At 50.8% G+C, this 18552-nt stretch overlaps 8 protein-coding genes across 8 annotated transcripts; 2 read left to right on the plus strand and 6 right to left on the minus strand.

Moving 5' to 3' along the window:
- Nucleotides 1–1072: 1072 nt before the first annotated feature.
- GUITHDRAFT_102532 (hypothetical protein) lies at nucleotides 1073–2467 on the minus strand (the record flags this gene model as incomplete). Its single annotated transcript, XM_005838843.1, has 6 exons — nucleotides 1073–1388; nucleotides 1438–1737; nucleotides 1887–1963; nucleotides 2009–2120; nucleotides 2172–2414; nucleotides 2460–2467. 6 exons carry the CDS (start codon nucleotides 2465–2467, stop codon nucleotides 1073–1075), a joined length of 1056 nt encoding a protein of 351 aa, XP_005838900.1.
- Nucleotides 2468–3221: 754 nt separating this feature from the next.
- GUITHDRAFT_161469 (hypothetical protein) lies at nucleotides 3222–4708 on the minus strand (the record flags this gene model as incomplete). Its single annotated transcript, XM_005838844.1, has 6 exons — nucleotides 4657–4708; nucleotides 4498–4599; nucleotides 4364–4450; nucleotides 4252–4302; nucleotides 4102–4200; nucleotides 3222–4049 (listed from the first exon to the last, which is right to left on the minus strand). Exons 3-6 carry the CDS (start codon nucleotides 4430–4432, stop codon nucleotides 3222–3224), a joined length of 1047 nt encoding a protein of 348 aa, XP_005838901.1. The 5' UTR covers nucleotides 4433–4450; nucleotides 4498–4599; nucleotides 4657–4708.
- Nucleotides 4709–6638: 1930 nt separating this feature from the next.
- GUITHDRAFT_65700 (hypothetical protein) lies at nucleotides 6639–8131 on the minus strand (the record flags this gene model as incomplete). Its single annotated transcript, XM_005838845.1, has 5 exons — nucleotides 6639–7055; nucleotides 7332–7502; nucleotides 7553–7624; nucleotides 7683–7715; nucleotides 7763–8131. The coding sequence occupies 5 exons, from the start codon at nucleotides 8129–8131 to the stop codon at nucleotides 6639–6641; spliced, it is 1062 nt and encodes a 353-aa protein (XP_005838902.1).
- A 1966-nt stretch (nucleotides 8132–10097) lies between these two features.
- On the plus strand, nucleotides 10098–11359 carry GUITHDRAFT_102534 (hypothetical protein; the record flags this gene model as incomplete). The annotated part of the gene is made up of 9 exons (XM_005838846.1): nucleotides 10098–10187; nucleotides 10236–10305; nucleotides 10352–10409; nucleotides 10701–10810; nucleotides 10866–10954; nucleotides 11002–11100; nucleotides 11153–11193; nucleotides 11239–11291; nucleotides 11340–11359. 9 exons carry the CDS (start codon nucleotides 10098–10100, stop codon nucleotides 11357–11359), a joined length of 630 nt encoding a protein of 209 aa, XP_005838903.1.
- On the minus strand, nucleotides 11346–12066 carry GUITHDRAFT_150854 (hypothetical protein). Its single transcript, XM_005838847.1, has 4 exons — nucleotides 12034–12066; nucleotides 11667–11791; nucleotides 11564–11616; nucleotides 11346–11508 (listed from the first exon to the last, which is right to left on the minus strand). The coding sequence occupies exons 1-4, from the start codon at nucleotides 12040–12042 to the stop codon at nucleotides 11474–11476; spliced, it is 222 nt and encodes a 73-aa protein (XP_005838904.1). The 5' UTR covers nucleotides 12043–12066; the 3' UTR covers nucleotides 11346–11473.
- Nucleotides 12067–12553: 487 nt separating this feature from the next.
- On the minus strand, nucleotides 12554–13844 carry GUITHDRAFT_102536 (hypothetical protein; the record flags this gene model as incomplete). The annotated part of the gene is made up of 2 exons (XM_005838848.1): nucleotides 12554–12842; nucleotides 12895–13844. 2 exons carry the CDS (start codon nucleotides 13842–13844, stop codon nucleotides 12554–12556), a joined length of 1239 nt encoding a protein of 412 aa, XP_005838905.1.
- A 1372-nt stretch (nucleotides 13845–15216) lies between these two features.
- Nucleotides 15217–16081, minus strand: RPA3 (replication protein A3, 14kDa; the record flags this gene model as incomplete). Its single annotated transcript, XM_005838849.1, has 4 exons — nucleotides 15217–15330; nucleotides 15377–15562; nucleotides 15910–15964; nucleotides 16043–16081. 4 exons carry the CDS (start codon nucleotides 16079–16081, stop codon nucleotides 15266–15268), a joined length of 345 nt encoding a protein of 114 aa, XP_005838906.1. The 3' UTR covers nucleotides 15217–15265.
- A 784-nt stretch (nucleotides 16082–16865) lies between these two features.
- On the plus strand, nucleotides 16866–18457 carry GUITHDRAFT_102537 (hypothetical protein; the record flags this gene model as incomplete). The annotated part of the gene is made up of 2 exons (XM_005838850.1): nucleotides 16866–17539; nucleotides 17593–18457. 2 exons carry the CDS (start codon nucleotides 16866–16868, stop codon nucleotides 18455–18457), a joined length of 1539 nt encoding a protein of 512 aa, XP_005838907.1.
- Nucleotides 18458–18552: the final 95 nt, after the last annotated feature.

Here is an 18552-nt window from a genome sequence, read left to right on the forward strand (position 1 = left end):
CAAGAGCTCTGAAACGTTGATTCCCTTAGACTCAGCTGCTGTCAGCTGAAGTCAAAATTGAAAGTCCATTCAACAGGTTGCAGGTACCTGGCCTGCACAACTTCTTCGAGCTTGCTTCATTCTTGGAGTTTTTAAGCATCAGAAACAGATCGCGCGATGGTATCAATCCCTCATATTGAATGTCCTGCTCAAGGAAGTCAACCCATTCGGAGCAATTTTCACAGATAGCAAGACAGGATTCAGTCCTGCCTCAAAACGAACTCGATAGACGTCTGAGAATAAAACCTGCGTGAATGTGCATTTGCTGCCGATCTCTCATAAAGAACATTCCACGAAATCATCTCCCATATCCTCTCTCTCTCTCTCTCTCTCTCTCTCTCTCTCTCTCTCTCTCTCTCTCTCTCTCTCTCTCTCTCTCTCTCCTTCTCTCGTTCGACTGGAATGTCGGTCGGCACTGCAGTTTGACAAAAGCAGCTCCACGCCTGGTCAAATTCAAATGTCCCCACCCCCCTCCTCGACTCCAAGGGATGGTCAAATTGACCCCTGGTGTCTTACCACCTCGGGTTGAGCAATCCTTTCCATGAAGGCGATCGTCTGTTTCGGAAGTTCGGTCGGACAGAATGAACAGTTAACAAACATCTTCATCTCAAACGTTGTCTGCGCCAACTCCGCCACCACTTGTTCTTGTGATTGTCCTGTCTTCACTCGCATTTACTTGCATGACATAACACCACCTCCCGTACTGAATCTCTCAGTCCTGGCCTTGATCGGCTACCCTCTCACACCATCGTCTCCCTCCCTCCTCCTCCTGCTCCCCCTCTCCTCCTGCTGCTCTCCTCACGGAGCCTCGAATGGTGGATGGGTGGACACGAACTAGGTTCAATCTTCAACTTCAATAGTACAAAGAGGTCTAGAAGAGGCACAAAAATAACATATCACATGACATCGCCATCCCCTCAGGGGACAACATGGTGAAAGACTTCTAATCTGATGACTTGCCGTGTTCAAAATCGGAAGGGAAGGAGGAACGAGAGCGGGAGGGAGAGCACAAGAAGATGTATCTGCCCTCTCCTCAGTCAGGTACTACCTCCCAGTATCCATCCTCCTTCATCGCTCTCACGTCCTCCTTCCGCCCCTGCGTTGACTCAGCAGGCTGTTCCGCCTTCCCTTTCCCCTTGACGTCCTTGTCCGGAACTATCGCCCAGTAGCCTCCATACTTGTTCGCCTCTTCCTCAGTCTTCCCTGGAAGCCACGCCCACTGCCCATCCGCAGCCTTGTCCTCCCCGTCCCCGCCTGATGACTCCTTCAACCCCCTCACCTCAATCTTGTTCCTCAACCGATCGAGCGCGTCCTGCATCAGCCGCACACGAACTTTGTCCAAGTCCGAACTGCAAGCAGCGAGTCAGCTCCCTCCCCCGTCCCTGCTCCCACCCTCACCGATCTCCCCCGTAGCTCGAGATGTAGTCCCTCCACGACATGCGATAGTTGTTGGAGCCCTGCTCTCCTCGACGGAGGGGAATCTTGGTCGACTCCTTGGGAGCCATCCACTCCTCCTTGAAGGTTCCCCCGCGTTCTCCCGCACGAACTCCGAGGTCGACAGGCGGCCATGTCGACTGATTCGTTCCAGCTGCCGACAGGTTTGCCGTCCTCGACACCTCATGAGAGACGTCCTGAGGGAACCTGGCGACCTCAGGAGGGTTGACGCCATACGGCATATCCCACGACACGAAAGGTCGTCTGGAGGAGAATCAATCAAGATTGGGCCCAACAAGATGTACAAGGAGGAGGTACAACAACGAAGAACGTGTACACCAAGGAGAAGGATTCAAACCCAATGAGAATGGTGTACATCAATCAGAAGGATTTGCATAAAATCTCTGCGTTACCCGTAAACGTCGTCGACAAAGTCACCGTGCGATCTCGTTCCCCAATGTCGCTTCCACTGCGGGTAAGGCCGGTAGCCCTGTAGCAGGATGGGTCAAGGACGGAAAGAGAGAATCTCGAATACCTTGGAATAGACATCATCAATGTAATCTTGGTGCTTCCTCGTCCCCCAATGCGATCGCCATGCGGGGTATGGACGATATTCCTTGAAAACATGTCCGACATAGTCGTCATGCCTGCACACACACGGCCTTCAGCTGGGGCTGAGCACCAGCATGCTCGACAACCTCCTCGTTCCCCAGTTGTGGTTCATCTTGCGGATGGTCTTGACGATCATCTGCGGCCCCGGCACAACGACACGTTGCACTGGCACAGTGACCACCCCCGGCTGCACTGCAAATGAAGATTTGAGCGGTGACATGCCGTAGCCAGTGAAGTCCTCAGGCTCTGCAAACTGCATGGGAAAGACTGGAACAGCATTCGATGCTTGAGGATAAAGCCACTGGTATGTGTTCGGCACCAGTTGGAACCTACAGTCGAATTACACGAAAAGTATTGGTGCAGTTCCAGTCTACCTTTCCATGCAGTCTGAATCGCAAAGCAGAGAGGGACTGAAGATATTCTCCGACCTGAAAGCTTATTATGATGATAAATACAAGAAAGAGCTGAAAGCTTGTTATGATGATAAATACAAGAAAGAGCAGAGGATGAGAAGGTGACCTGTGTACTGCTATCACATACACTGACAGCACCGCCGTGCAACCAATCAAGACAGCTAGCCTGAAGGCAACATGTAGGGTCAGGCAAGGGTACCAATGTCGGGAAAGAGATATGGAGATTGTTGTACCTCCTTCTTCTTTTCCAGGTCTCCTCCTCCTCATCTCGCCTCCGCCATGTGCCGGCTCTTGTCACGTCCCCTGCTCCTCCCCCACTGTCTGCCATTGCGACAGAAATAGGTCTTGCCCCCCTCCCCACTTTGACCAGTGTAATTTATCTTATTAGACTCTCAGACTTTGACTCCCAGTCCCGGACGGCCGAGCTCAGGGCCCCGGGCCCGGCCGGGCCGGGCGGCCCGTGCCGGGCGGCCAGCTGCGCGGCTGACTGTGAGAGGCCGAGAGCGGCCGGTTCAACTGGCTGATTGACTCAAAGTCAAGTCGAGGACAACCAGGAGAGTAGAGGAGGGCCGCTTGCCCCTCAGACACTGTCGCACAGGCCAAACGGCGAGAAGAGAAAAGACAGCCAGTGACTTAACTGACACTAAGATATTCAGTTTATTAGTATACAATAATGAACAAAAAGCCAACTTGACTGGCAACAAAACATCATATACCTCACTATCATTCATCGAGGTCCTCAACCACAATCTCGTTCTTAACGTCGTGCGACAGCTGATCGGTTGACGCCATGGAATTCCTCTTGTGTATGTGTCGGATAGACCAGGGGTGCTGGTGAGCGTGGTGAGTCTCCTCCCCATCGTCTACTCTATCGATCACGATGTGAGAGCCCGTGCTGGGAGTGAGCGATATCTTCCGGAACATTGACAAGGCCCTGTCCCGCGCGTTCGCCTGACCCGGAGATGCAGACTGACCGTGGAAGGGATGAACATAGTCAGCCAGGTTTGCGGGTCCAGCATCTGGTGGAAGGTGGACGATCGAGATCCGAGGATGAATCCTGCTGGACTTGTTCCTGTTGACCCGCAAGTGACTGAAGCCAAAGAAGCAGAGCACTGCAAGCAAGACGCCTCCCAGCACCACCCCTGTCACAACAGCTGGGAATGGAAGCGAGAAGGCCTTTGACACTGCTTGTGCTGTCGGAGCTGCCGATACGGATGAGGAAGTGGACACGGAGGACCCTTTACGAACATCGGCAACGGGCAGTCCTCGATCCTGCAGCGCTTGATTCACCGCTTCAGTTGTCAGCCGCTGCAAAATCTTCAACGCGTCTTGAGAATCCTTGGCGACGATCATCAGCAACACTTCGATGGATGTCGCTCGCCGATTGTTTTCTTTGACACTCACGACTCCGATGTTCTTGGAGGGCACTTGAGCAACGTGAGCCATCGCATCCAGCAGGGTGTTCTGATCCTGGTTGAAAGCTTGCACAGTTGATTGGAGCGTCACGCTGACAGATATCAATACTGGGAGAGACATGTTGTTGAAAATTTCCTGAATGATGAAGTGAAATGCAATTCACACATACAATTCAAGGGATACATACCCAAAGTTGCGATCTTGAACACAATGCTGAAGAATTGAGAGGTGATTCAACAACGTCGCGCACAACTATAGTTCTATTGATGTACTTGATGATTTCTGTCTGATTTCAAGGGTGGAAGTCACAAATCTACTAGGAAGAACGAACAAAAACCTGTTGCGAACAATTGATAAATGCATCAGAGCTATGGATAACATTGCTTTCCTGTATTTAAACACTGAGTGTAAGTTCGAAAAAACACGGTGGTTGCAATTCAAGCATTTACATTGCCTTTCTTCCCTCCATCACATGGTAAATATATTGTCGTGTTGATATACCGAACAGCATCAACCATGTTCGAACCCGAAGACGACTGTTCAAAAAAATGTGAAAGAAAGTTCAAAAACAACAAACACTTACTGCATTTTGTAAGCATGGAAGCTCTTTCACGATAGTACGATTAACAAAGACGGTTTGATTAATGCATGAACAGGTCCAGAGCAGGTTGCCCTTAGAAACATTCTGAGTACAATCAACTTCAAAATCAAAAAACAAGAAGCAAAAACAAACATAACCCACCGTGAAGTTGCAGTCCTGTGAAGATGAGATCACTGGACATTCTCGATCTCTATACACCGTCTGGTTGACGTAGATGGTCCGGTTGACGTAGATGGTCCTGTTCACGCACTCCGACGCGTTCTGCCAGCTGCCGTCAGCTCCATACCCTCTGTGTCCTCTACCCTCTTCAACCGCCCATCCTGCTCCCTCCTCCCCTCCCCTCCACCCTGGCCCGCCCCTTCAAACCACCCCGCCTCCCTCGTCTTCCATGGTCCGTCCTGCACCTAGTCCACACGCTCTCCTTCTCTCCTCCGGCTCCCTCCTGCCTCTGTCCCAGCCCCTCTTGTCCCAGCCTCTCTCATTCATCCTTCTTCTCCCCTCCGCTCGTCCCTACGAGATCCTCTCCATCGTGTCTCAGGCGTTCCTTACCCCCATGTCGTCGTACAAGCAGGAGCACTCTCCGGGCACCGTCTGGTTGACGTAGATGGTCCGGTTGACGTAGATGGTCCGGTTGACGTAGATGGTCCTGTTCACGCACTCCGACGCGTTCTGTGTGGCCCGATGAAGATACGGACGCATGGTCAGCTTCCCCTCCCCTTCTCCCTTCCCCATCAAGCACTTACCGCGGCCTCGTCTACCGTGGGACACTCTCGATCTCTGTACACAGTCCGGTTGACGTAGATGGTCCTGTTCACGCACTCCGACGCGTTCTGCCAGCTGCCGTCAGCTCCATACCCTCTGTGTCCTCTACCCTCTTCAACCGCCCATCCTGCTCCCTCCTCCCCTCCCCTTCACCCTGGCCCGCCCCTTCAAACCACCCCGCCTCCCTCGTCTTCCATGGTCCGTCCTGCACCTAGTCCACACGCTCTCCTTCTCTCCTCCGGCCCCCTCCTGCCTCTGTCCCAGCCTCTCATGTTCTCCCCTCTTCTCCCCTCCGCTCGTCCCTACGAGATCCTCTCCATCGTGTCTCAGGCGTTCCTTACCCCCATGTCGTCGTACAAGCAGGAGCACTCTCCGGGCACCGTCTGGTTGACGTAGATGGTCCGGTTGACGTAGATGGTCCTGTTCACGCACTCCGACGCGTTCTGTGTGGCCCGATGAAGATACGGACGCATGGTCAGCTTCCCCTCTCCTTCTCCCTTCCCCATCAAGCACTTACCGCGGCCTCGTCTACCGTGGGACACTCTCGATCTCTGTACACAGTCCGGTTGACGTAGATGGTCCTGTTCACGCACTCCGACGCGTTCTGCCAGCTGCCGTCAGCTCCATACCCTCTGTGTCCTCTACCCTCTTCAACCGCCCATCCTGCTCCCTCCTCCCCTCCCCTTCACCCTGGCCCGCCCCTTCAAACCACCCCGCCTCCCTCGTCTTCCATGGTCCGTCCTGCACCTAGTCCACACGCTCTCCTTCTCTCCTCCGGCCCCCTCCTGCCTCTGTCCCAGCCTCTCACGTTCATCCTTCTTCTCCCCTCCGCTCGTCCCTACGAGATCCTCTCCATCGTGTCTCAGGCGTTCCTTACCCCCATGTCGTCGTACAAGCAGGAGCACTCTCCGGGCACCGTCTGGTTGACGTAGATGGTCCGGTTGACGTAGATGGTCCTATCGACGTAAGTTGTGCGATTTACGTAGATAGTCCTGTTTGTGCACTCGGAACATTCAATCGGCGTATATACAGTATTGTTGATGTATATTGTCCGATTTATGTAAACAGGAACCTCAACCTGTGGAAGAATTCAACATGTTTTCGAAATCGACAATTGTTTCACCATAACGTATATCTCTTTGACAATTGTACGATTAACAACTATGGTGGTGTTTTGGCAATTCGCAGGCTGTTGAACTCACTTAGTCTCAAGAATATGACAGCTCTCTGAGGAGATATTTTACCTGACATTGAGGACAACCACCTGCACTGTTTGTGGTATTCTGCAAGGGAATCTGATTCAACAATGAAATTCAGTTTACATCAACAAAAATACAAACAAAAACTTCAAAACAATACAATCAAAGCAGGGGTTCAACAAAGGAAGTCTCAAGCACTAGGACAATACTCACATATCCTAAATTAACAAATGGAAGATTATCGCCCATATCAGACAGTAGTTTTCCTCGTGGAACTTTATCCCCTAGTCCAAGTTGTCCATCAGAGTTGAATCCCCAACATTTGACCGAATTGTCCGTGAATACTGCACATGAGTGGTATGGAAAGACATAAACGTTTTGGATTACAAGCCCAGTACCCAAGTTTGTAAAGGATTGTGGAACTGCACTCCATGAAACGCTTCCCAATCCCAGCTCTCCGTCATCGTTGATTCCAAAACACTTGATCTTTCCACAGTCAAATAAAACGCATGTAGATGACCAGGATGTTGAGATATCCACCACGTTACAAGTTGTAGAAAAGTTTAGATCGGGAAGGTTCTGTGCACAGAGTCAACTAGGTTCATGAAACGAAAGCAAGGTGAGAATACCTTCAAATCAGTTGATTTTACAGATGACGGATAGCCTGTTTGACCCTGTAAATTCATGTGTTACTGATCATGATGGTGATCCCATGAAATTCACCTTTGCATTGTAGCCCCAGCATCTTACGTTATTTGTGCTAGTTTGAGCACACCCCGAGACGTCTCCAACACTGACCTTGGAAATCGTCAAGCTTCCCACATCCACATCTGAAGTATAAGACAACAATGCTACAGCCCAACTGTATCCTGCCATTATGACGTTGTATGTGGAACCACCATTGTAACCCCAACACTTCATCTCACTATCGGCAGACAAGGCACAAACACTTGCTTTTCCCATCGAAATTTGAATAGGTTCGAAGCCCAGATCAAGATCAGGCAAATTGTCACCCATATCACCAGCCTGCAGGAGAGAAAGAAATCAATAAACAAGAGTATGAAGTCATTTCCAACCTGATCACCAATTGCATTCCAGTTCCAACCATATCCCAATTGATAATTTGATCCTTCTCCCCAACACTTCGCCTGCTTTCATGTATCAGAATACATCACTGATGAGATATCGTCCAATATAAAATTTGACCTTGCCGTTCGTGAATATTGCACAATTGTAGTTCTAGAAGGATGACGTCACCTTCTAGAGCTTGCAAACTAAAGAAGTACCTCGTTGGAGAAAATCTTGGAAGCAAAATACCAACTCCCGAGTTTGATTCGCGGTATTTGTGATGGAACCGATGAAGGTGACCGCCCTAAAGTCTGCGTATTCTCCTGACCTAGTTGACCGTAATCGTTTGCTCCCCAGCATCGGACGGAACCGTCTTCAAACAAGGCACATGTGTGCTTCCATCCAGCCGAGATATCCTTTGCCATCGCCGGAAGGTCCAGGAACGGAAGGTTGTTCCCCATCTCATTGCTTGAATCCCCAACAGAGTTTGAATGTCCTAGACCGAGCTGCCCCTTGTCGTTCAACCCCCAGCACTTGATCCGGCCGATGGAAAACAACGCACAGGTATGCGCGGTACCCCCAACCATCTTCGTAATGGTATACTGCGGATCGATTTAGTAAAGAGGACATTCACATTGAAAGAAGATGAATCACATTCGTCGATGACGGCTGATTGCTACGCAACGAAGAAGCGGTAGAGCCTGCATCCTGGGACTTCGAGCAGAACCCGCCTTCTCCCAACAAGCTCACAACGACGATGAGCTTCCAGACACTCCGCAACATGTGGGGAGCAGGCTTGAGGATGTCTCTATGTGCGATATGTGAGGGATCGAAGTTTCTCCTCATCCTCTCAGCTGCCATCCCGCATGTTCGCTCCTCCTCAAGATATCGTAGGCGACATGGCGCCGGAATAGAGCCCCCACCAACTTTCCTTGAGCGAGCTTCAGGGTGGGTGATTTTACCCCAGCAAGCGGGGGACTATGAAAGGGGGGGTAGTCGACCCCAAATCATTTTTGTAGTTTGCTCCTTTCCTTCAAATTAATAAGATTATTGCATGAATTCTAAAACGGTTATAAATAATTAGGATATGATAAATAGTACAATGGTATCGTTGAAAATGGAGGAATTACCGTACCATATTGAGTACGATTCTTTTCAATCAGGTACAAATATCCATCAATAATTATATTGTAGAGACCAACCAGTAGTATTCATTTGTACCAATCTCGTGGAAAAGCAATGGAATCTCCTACTCCTTAACTGTACCGGAACTTTCGGAGTATCAGTTTTAGCAGTTTACCCCTACCATTCTAACCGTGCCCCCCCCCGGACCCCGTACTACTACCGGTACTACTAGTATTTTTTACTACTAGTTTGCCGGAAGCCTGAACCACCTGGTCACGTAGAGACGTTGGCCGGGACAAGACGTACTACTCTTTTTACTCAACGCGCTCCTGATTGTTCTCGTGGTACTGATTTTTTCACTTTTCACTACTACGTGACTGCTCGTTTACTCAAAGTTAAGTTAAAAAATCATGTCAGCCTGGTACGAGGCCCGTGACTCAATCCGACTAGTGACTGGCACGTGACACCTGACTCACTCAAGACTCTTCATCAGGCTTCCGGGGAGTCCGACTGCCAGGCTGAGCCTCCCTCAGTGAATCCGAGACCGCGGGGGCCCCGGACCGTTGACCGTCGACGGTCACGGTCGGCCGCCGCCGGGCCCTTCGGCGGTCGGAACTCGCCGGGGTGTGACTCAGTGACATCATGATTCCGAAGTTCGGACCGTGCCAACACTGCTGAGTCAGGCTGGCGGCCCTCCGAGGCCCCAGGCTGCGGCCGCGCCGGACTCCCGGCCGCGCCGGAGCCTCAGGCATGACTCAGTGATCGCCGGATCATCGGATGATCATGGGCCGATGGCATCACCCGGTGACCGGCCGGCCCGGCCCCGCCGCGGCCTGAGAGTCTCCGCCGACGAGTACGGTCCGGTCACTCAGATTACGGTAGCCTGGGGTACCGTTGATGCCGGCGGCTGACAAACTAGAGTTTGAACCGACCCCGGTATGGCAGACTCGGAGACAATGGCAAGAGCCTCTGGATGGCAATAGATTGCTATTGTAGGAAAGATGGAAGGGGAGAAGGATATACCGATGACTAGTAGGTTAGTTGCCAGCCTGACTTACTCATGTGAGAGCGACGGGACACGATCTGACTGATGAATTGCGGTTTCAAATAGCGTTGACCTGTGTCAAGATGAGGAGAAACGGAGATGCATGTTCACGGTTGGTTGCAAGAACGTGGGCAAGCACACTTGCTAGTGTTCTAACACATCCCTTCCTTGTGATCTTGTGTTTCATAGCACACACATGATATGACAATAACATTGAATGTGAAGAGTATTGCTTTTCTACACATCTTCGATAGAGCAAGGAATCCTCCCCAGCATCCTGGCTGCTCACGCTGTGTACACGCTGTGTGTGTTGTGAGAACTCCTTTCCACAGGCCATGACGACACGGTCCCGTTTCCTTGGAGGCCGGGAGAGGTCCCCCGACATGGAAGAAGATTTCGAGTCCTCGCCTCACGGGAGACATGCAAGCTTTCTGGGGCGATGCCCTTGTCCTCCGGCTCCTAGTGAAGTTGAGGTGATCAGCAAGGAAAACCTGCAGGCTGTACTCACTGATCCAGTACAGCGTGCGGAAGCAGCTACAGCGACAACCAACAAGCCCTTGAGTTTATCCAACGTGTTCAAGCATGCTAAAGGTGACTTGACTGCGCTTCCTTGACTTGACGCTCATCCGGAAATCAGCGGAACAGGAGCTATCCTCAGGTCAAACAGAAAAGAGAAGCCCCTTGAAACCATTGCAGTATAATTTCAATGACATAATCAACGTACACAGCAGAAAGAATAGATTACAATCGCCGATGAAGAAGGTTCTGAACTTGTCTTTATTGCAAACCTGAAACTGACACATTCATTCTGATTTTCGATCAACAACTGCAACTTTGAATGGAAACATCAGGACAAGAATCCAGCCAAGGACGATCTGATAAGCCTTTCCAGTGCGCGTTGCTCCAAGTGCAACGAGCTGATCACATGTGACAAACAAGAGATCAAAGGTGGCAGGATACCATCGGCATCTAATCACGTTAATCAGGCTGCCCTGCATGCCATCAGAGTACATCGGGAACAAAGTCGATTCCGACACCTCGAAAAGGCAAACGCCTCTCATTCGAGTGTGTGGAATGCGGAGCGGAGAACGACAACGTGAGTATTCTTTCTTAATAGAATTTCCTGATCAGGTAACGTGAAACCATCTCAGAACTTCAAGTCTTGTCAGATCTGCGGTGCAGAATCGCTCAGAGCCAGTCCATCGACGAGCCGATCTCAACTCAAACAAGAATTGAACCGGTTTATCCCTTAACATGCGTCAAAGACAAAGATTGCTAGTGGTTCAGGAAGTTACTTTTCTCCGCAGCGCTCAAAGCCATATTCTGCACTTGCAGAGGGAACTTGCTTTAAAGAGCGCAGAGATCCAGAGGCTCAAGATGGAGAAGGTCTTCTGACCACGACTAGTTCACCTCGGTGCCTGACACATACTTTTGGCAGAGATTGTTAGCAGAGGAAGAAGAGAATCATCAATCGAACGGGTTCCTTTCTCTGCATCAATGTCGTTCTTTTTCATCGATCCACAGGAGCTCGTTAACGAGCACCAACAACGCGAATGAGAGAGGAGATTGGGCGTTAGGTGATATCTGCGAAATTTAGACACAAGCAATGGCTAATCTGCACGCAGGTGTTATTCCGATGTTTTAGAAACTCTCTATCTGTTGTGTGCTGGTCACGAATTTGCTACCACCCCCTACTTGAAACCATCATCCTACACTACATTGCCTAAATCCCATGAGATTGTAGAAGCAGCTACGCATTTCAAGCTGCGTTGTTGGAATTGTCCCACTTGGCACCTGGGAGACTATGTAAACCATGATTTCTCCACTACCTTGCAATTAGACTTCTCACCAACGCGCTTGAAGTTTTTGAATGTCGCCAGCCCTGTCTTCCTATTCTCGGACCTGCCGAACAGACATCAACACATCAACCAGAGCCAATCCGATTACATCACCACAGATGTGAAAATCCCGAGGCAGCACATGTTCCTTCCATCCAGTTTGTTCCAAGGGACTTCGGCGATTCCTCGCAACTGGTGATTCCACCGTAGGCCTTCTCTATCTTGAAGTAGGATAGAGTCTGAGAGTGGTAGATGTCAGGCTTCAGCAGAGCAACTGGCATGCAGAACACAATCAAACTATCAAGCAGGTGGATCAAACTAAATGAGCGAAATAGTGTCTAGTAAAGACAAGTCCGTTCCTTTCAATACTTGTCATGGCCCTTGAATGCAACCAACACTCGCATCATTGGTTCATCTTCTTGTTTGAATCTTCTCTATACCCCCGCCTCCTGTTTCGAGTTTCATCTGCAACTTTCTTTACCTGGAACATGTCGCCGTTCGCTCTATTTCCGTCGTCCCCCCTCATCCCCCACACGATCGGACGGTCACGCCAGATCACTGTGATCATCGGATCTCAGTGCCGGGCGCCCGGCCGCCACGCCGCCGGGCCGGGCCCAGGACTCGGAGTCAGAGGGGCGCGACGGTGAGCGGCGGTGAGCGGCAGGGCCGCCGGTCCGACGGTCCGGGCGACCGCTGACCCAGGCGGCCGGGCAGCCGCCGGCACGATCCGGTCACGCCCGCCACTAGCCATCCGATGGCCCCTCCGAGTGACTGTTTCAGTGCACTGACTACGTTACTAGTCACAGTGACTCGGATGATCCGAGTGACGGCGCCGGACCGTACCGTACGGTAGTACCGTGACTTCAAGCCTGAGGCCGGGCTTCTACTGAGTCACGGCATATTGAAGGACTAAACTTCGGAATCAAGTCACTGGCTTTGAGTAAAGCAACTGGCTTGCACGGTACCGTATTCACTTGAACGGGTCACCGGGTGCAACTGAGTTAATGTCGAACGAATCTCGAGAGCGTCAGTCCGACTGAGTTCCACAATGTTCCAAGGAGTGAGCACTGCAGCTTCGAGCTTAACTGCTCGTCCACTCCTGCCCGCTTGAAGTTCTCAAAGACTTCACGAGCATGTGCAGGAGACATGCAGGCTCCGAAGGGAAAGCCGAGAAAGGGAGGACCATGAAAGACGACATATCTGCTCGGGAATAGCACTGCAGGCTTCACCGCTTCCCGGGTCATGCCATAAGCAGTCAGCACGAACCAGACCGGAGCACGGATCAGAATCCTTGTGTAGCAAAGCAATGTCAATGAGAGACAGTCATAAACGCAACACTCACATGATCAGGACGACCAGACTCATCACAACTCCGTTCTCGCAAGCATTCTTCCTCGATGAGTCGCAGACGCCACAAGTACTGGGGATAGCATTGATACGCAGACTCTCTCGAAGAAAGTCTGGTGTATGCAGTCTTGAGCTCGACGATGGACAGAATGCTCCTATCTCTGGGGGTGATGTTTGTGTTCCGCTGTTTCCTCCTCCTGTCGTACCCATACTGCACTTCGTGCATGTGTTCACTAGGATCAACACAATCATAACAAGGATGGCGATCAAGACGTGATAGCTGAAGTATATGATTTGCCACCTCATTGTTTGGGGGCCGTGTTGGGGCTGTCTCCAGAAGTATCTATTAGCTGGACGGTTGTTGAATGCAACAATCAGCGACAGGATGAAAGTGAAAGCTGCCAATCCAACTGTGTTCTGATATTGAGACATGTCCAGGGCCTTCATTGCGTTGTAGGTGGTAGAGAAAGTCAGGATCTGGAAAAGGCACAGGAACAATTCCGAGATGAAATTGAATTTGATCAACGTGACACTCTCGAACGACGTCGAAAGCTGATGTGCCTTCCCGAACATCACGGAAGAGGTGACGGATGAGAACGACCGGTTCCGGTAAGTGAAGCCTTGACAAGACGAGACGAACGTAGTGGCACGTATCATGAACATGTACGACCTGAGCTCAACCGGGCAACTGCTGGGACTTTTGCGATGAATTTTCAGGTGCGCGACCCCCTTGTCGATTTCCAGGGTGTCCAAGAAGACACTGAGCTCTAATTCTTTCTCAAGTTCGGCGATAGGTTCTTGGGTCGTTGTGGTACCCAACTTCCCAAGACCGCTCTCGTTCTCAAGATTGATGGTGTGAGCACTCTCCGATGCAATGGCTGCCGAACCTGACGGGTCCACGCTGCCCGGCAGGGGCGTGTTGCTCAGTGGCGCATCGTACATCATGCTGCAGAGAATAGAATCAATAAAATTGAAGGACCGGATGTTTGTTCGATGTGAAGGATTTGAATAGCGTGAAGAGGGAATAGGGAAAGAGCAGCTAGCTCTGTGGTGGCTGAAACGATGTTGAAGTGTCTCCGAGTGTCAGTGTGAGCCTAATCGGAGACAAAGGCGATGAGTGTAGAGAAGAGAAGAGAAGAGAAGAGAAGAGAAGAGAAGAGATGAGACGAGACGAGATGAGACGAGACGAGATGAGACGAGACGAGATGAGACGAGATGAGATGAGACGAGATGAGATGAGACGAGATGAGACGAGATGAGATGAGACGAGATGAGATGAGATGAGATGAGATGAGATGAGATGAGATGAGATGAGACGAAATGAGAAGAGAAAACATACGTAGGAGAGGTCGAGATGAAGGGTCTGATAGATCAGAGGGTTGGTGAGCAGGGGTAAGAAGCAGGTGTCTTAGTAGCGCCAGGGACTCCCCGCGGGGGGCGGAGGCGGTGGGAGTCGGATAAGACGTTGGGGATCGTACGCTTTCCGAAGCTTGGCTACACCCGGTTGTGTGGAACCCCCACCCCCTCTTTTTATAAAGAACACTGGTAAATCACCCCTCCCCCGACGCAAATCAGTACGATAATGACCCTGCTGCCATCGGGGTTCATCAGCCTACAACCTACGGCCCTACATTATGACTGCCCGGCACGGTGACTCGGGCCGGGCTTCAAGTTACTACCGCGGCCTGCCGCGGAAACTCAGTGACTCCCGGGCCGGCTGGTGACCACCACGGGCCATGGTAGATTCAGCTGGGGCTGTCACAGTGTGGACATTCCGGGCCAGGTGGATACCGTCGACTGCACTGCGGCATGACTCAGACTGTCGGAGCGGAGCTCAGCTGCTCGGAGACTGCGGCCGCACGGCAATCATAGTCACTCATTGTAGCCTGAGGCTGCCATCTGATGCCGAGTTCCAACGTGACTGAGGCGCGTACACCGCTGCCGCGGCGCTCAGCTGGGCCGCTGACGATGATTGAGTCATGATCATGACTGAGCCTGGCAGTGATTAACATGCCGCTCAACTTGGACCTTCAAAGTATGCCGCTAATCCTCAAGGCGGCCGCGCATTCAAGACTGTCACCGTCCGATGATGCCAGTGGGCGACATGGTATGAATATCATAGTATCCCATTGAAGTTAACCGCGTTCATATCAGACCACAGACATATTAAACTGCTTTTCGATGCGATGCGATACGATGGATATCAGAACCAATACTGCCAGCATCAAGACTCTAGTACAGTACGGTGTATGATGCACGGGGTATCACTGCATAGTAATGGAAAGTCATCATGGAAAATGGAACTAACCGAAGAAGTAGATTGCATACTGAAAGATTCTATTTGTTTTACACGGCAAGTGAGCCATCTAATGGAAAATTTCTCTCATTTCTCCATTGCTCAAGAGCACTGCTTCATTGTACAGCTTCAAATCTGCGAATCAAAATGAGTACAACCACCGAAGCATCAACAGCCTCACCGAAATTGTTTCCAAAATCAGTAGACCTGATCTCAGTGACTGAGCGATCGTTATTGACTGTTCCATACACCTCCACGAATTCTGAGCCGTAATGTCTTGACGACGAGGAGCGGTCGATAGCAATGTCGCCTCCATCGGGTCCTTCAAGGTGTACAAACTGACCGTTCTGGGCACCCTTCACCCGACCTACAACAAGTACATTGCGGCCCACATGCTAAAGAAATCAATTCAGCTGATAGTATAATTGTTGAAATCTGTTGAGTAAGTTTCTGACGAGATCATTGATTCCTAACTAATCTGTTGCCATTGATACACCCTCCTTTAGCATGGATCCAACCAATCAAGTCCCTCCACATCTCGCCACGAAACTCCGTTTGTCTTATACTCAGCAATAAATTCGATTTATATCTATCAATTGCTTCCAATCATCCCATATCAAATCTTATTTCATTAAGACCTTCATACATCCTATACATCTCTTATTTCATTGTCTTCTGTTTCTTTTCTCGCCTACCTCGTCTTTCATTTTCAACCTACTCTATGCTCTCCTGAACTCCATTCCGTGCTGCCCTGTGCTGCCATGAGCTCCTGCCATGAGACAGTGTGCTCTTCTGTCCTCTCCTCCCTCCAGTGTCCTCTTCTGTCCTCTCCTCCCTCCTCTCTCACCTGTGCAAGAATCTGCGTGTTGACTCGCGCTCCCTCCATTGCCCGTCAAAGCGCGGGAAGCTGGGGACCCACCCGCTTTGAGCCCTCCAGATAACCACCTACCCTACCCACTGCTGTAGACACCCACTACTCATATATCTTTGAACCCCCTTTCCATAGGAAATGGTCATGACCACTACCCCCTTGTTCATATGAATGACACCCCACCCCCTTCTCTGAATAAGAACCGCACCCGCCTCATCAATTCTCTTTCTTCCATACCTCAATGATTCACAAAATTAGTATCCAAAACTTTACTCAAGTATTTATTCTATTGCATATTCACCTATAAAATGTTTTTGTGATTTCTACAATGTTTTAAAGTCTGACATACAATTACTTTTACAATAGCTGTAGGGCACGGAAAATCTTTGTTGCTGAAATGCGCTTTCGGTGATGGACACGCGAGCATCAGTGACAGCAGAGGAAGCAGGAGCAGGAGCAGGAGCAGGAGCAGGAGCAGGAGCAGGATCAGGAGCAGGAGAACCAAGATTTTGTGGCGCACGCAGAGACCCGACCCACTTCAAGGTGGAACGAGCTACACTCATCCATCAGCAACTGATTCGATGGTGAGATAGAAGCTTGAACGGACTGCTGCAGGATGGTGTCTTCGTCGGCGGAACTTCAAGCTATGGAAGAGGAGAGCGAGAATTTAGCCCACTTTACAGAGCAAGGGGCTCCGAGTTCATCGGATATCATTGATCACGATGATATTCCTGATGCGGAAACAGGAAGCAGTGAGAATTATTTTTTCAAACGGTACTCGTTGCTCCAAGATAGGCTGATGAAGTTGAAGCTGTCTGTGGAGTCTCATCCCTGGTACATCAAACTTGAGGGCAAGAGAAAATTCCTGGCGTCGTTCTGGTGGGCGATTCCTCTATGGACTGTCGTTTACCTTGTCATCACATGCGTCATGCTGACATTCCACATGTCACCCAGTCCCATATCCTGCGGCTCCTGGATCTGGTCTTTGTGGTGCGGAGATAATGGAGAGCTTTGCACTTCGACTCTGCCATGGGGATGGTCGGAAGGGAGATGTGCGAGCAACTGTGCGAAGCCCGATGTCAACCAGGTGTATGCCTACCGACTCTATGGCTCCGGACCATACGCTGGAAACTCGTTCATCTGTGCGGCAGCAAGACATGCGGGACTGATTGGTGCAGATGGTGGAGGAATAAGGTTTCGTCTCGACAAAACGCCTGAAGGACTCACGAAATTCGATGGAGGGACTCAGAATGGTGTGGTCGCGCAACCCCTTGGGTACTTCCCTGCAGTCCTGGTGGTGGAGAAGGCGGAGGTCTCGTACCATCACAGCATTCGATGGGTCTTCTTCTCCATCCAGTTCCTCATGCTCTCCTTCTTCCTGCTCCTTGAGCCCTGCAACGACTTCTTCTTCTTCATGGTCTTCCTAGGAGCGTATACTTACACTCAATTCGTCACGCTCAGCCTAAATGCCAGGTAACCTGTCGCAGCCACTGAAAAGCGGGTATGCTCTGACTGTTTGAGCGCAGCCCTGAGGCAATCGTCGTCACGGCATCCAAGACCATCTGGACTAGCTTCTTCTTCTTGGGCCTGCCCTATGTAATTCTCTTCAGAAAGCAGGACAAGGGACCCTGGGCTAGAGACGCGGTTGTGCTGCGGTGGATCTGCGTGTTGGCTCCAGTCTTCTTCATGCAGCACCTGGACGACCTTCTGTCGGTGGTGCCAAACATCACTCTGGGGAGCACAGAGTGGGGTAACGCTTCCTTCTCGGACGCTGGAGCAGTTGCCCTCCTGGTCATCGGATTCCTGGTGCTCTTGGTATTGCTCATCAATGCCATCTGGTGTTACTTGCGGGCCGAGGATATCACAAGGACAGAGAAGGTGTCTGTCGTCTCGTTTTACGCTGCCTTCGGTGTGATTTTCGGGATATGCATCTCCTACCTCAAGGGCTCCTACGGACCGCACTTCCACCACCTTTACGCCGCCATCTTGATATGGCCGCTGTGCCGCAAACCAACGGCCATGGTCACCTTCCTCTTCTCCATCGCTGCTGGAATGTTCCTGGAGGGATACTTGTTCTGGGGTCTAGCTCCCTGGTTTGACAACATAGGCTCAGCTGGAGTACGAACGCCTCTGCCTGACATCGTCGTGGGCTCACAGAACATCACCTTCAAGGCCCCTCGCTCGTTTGACGCAGGCTTCCCATACCTCGCCGTTTACATCAACGACGTCCAGAGACTAACGATGCCCGTCCATCCTATGGTTCCGGACAGCGCGCTCGAGGTCACGATCTGGAACCTGACTACTTCGTCATCCAATGTTCTTCAGCTTTACTTCATGGGGCCTGGACGTTTCAGCATCCCTTCCTATAGATACACATTTGTCACACTGTAAACTTTATTCTTACTAAATTATTCATACTTGACGAAACTAGTATACAATATCTACGGGGAAAATGCTCTCTTGCGTCACTTGAGGGCAAATCTGAC

This window comes from Guillardia theta (assembly GCF_000315625.1).
Source record: "Guillardia theta CCMP2712 unplaced genomic scaffold GUITHscaffold_10, whole genome shotgun sequence".
NCBI classification, from domain to species: Eukaryota; class Cryptophyceae; order Pyrenomonadales; family Geminigeraceae; genus Guillardia; species Guillardia theta.

Excerpts from the sequence above, each read along its gene's own strand:
- GUITHDRAFT_150854 (XM_005838847.1), bottom strand. Across the intron at positions 11,617-11,666 it reads TCGGGATTTTCACATCTGTG|GTCCGAGAATAGGAAGACAG; the intron begins GTGATGTAATCG and ends TCTGTTCGGCAG. Across the intron at positions 11,509-11,563 it reads CAAAAACTTCAAGCGCGTTG|GTGCCAAGTGGGACAATTCC; the intron begins GTGAGAAGTCTA and ends ATAGTCTCCCAG.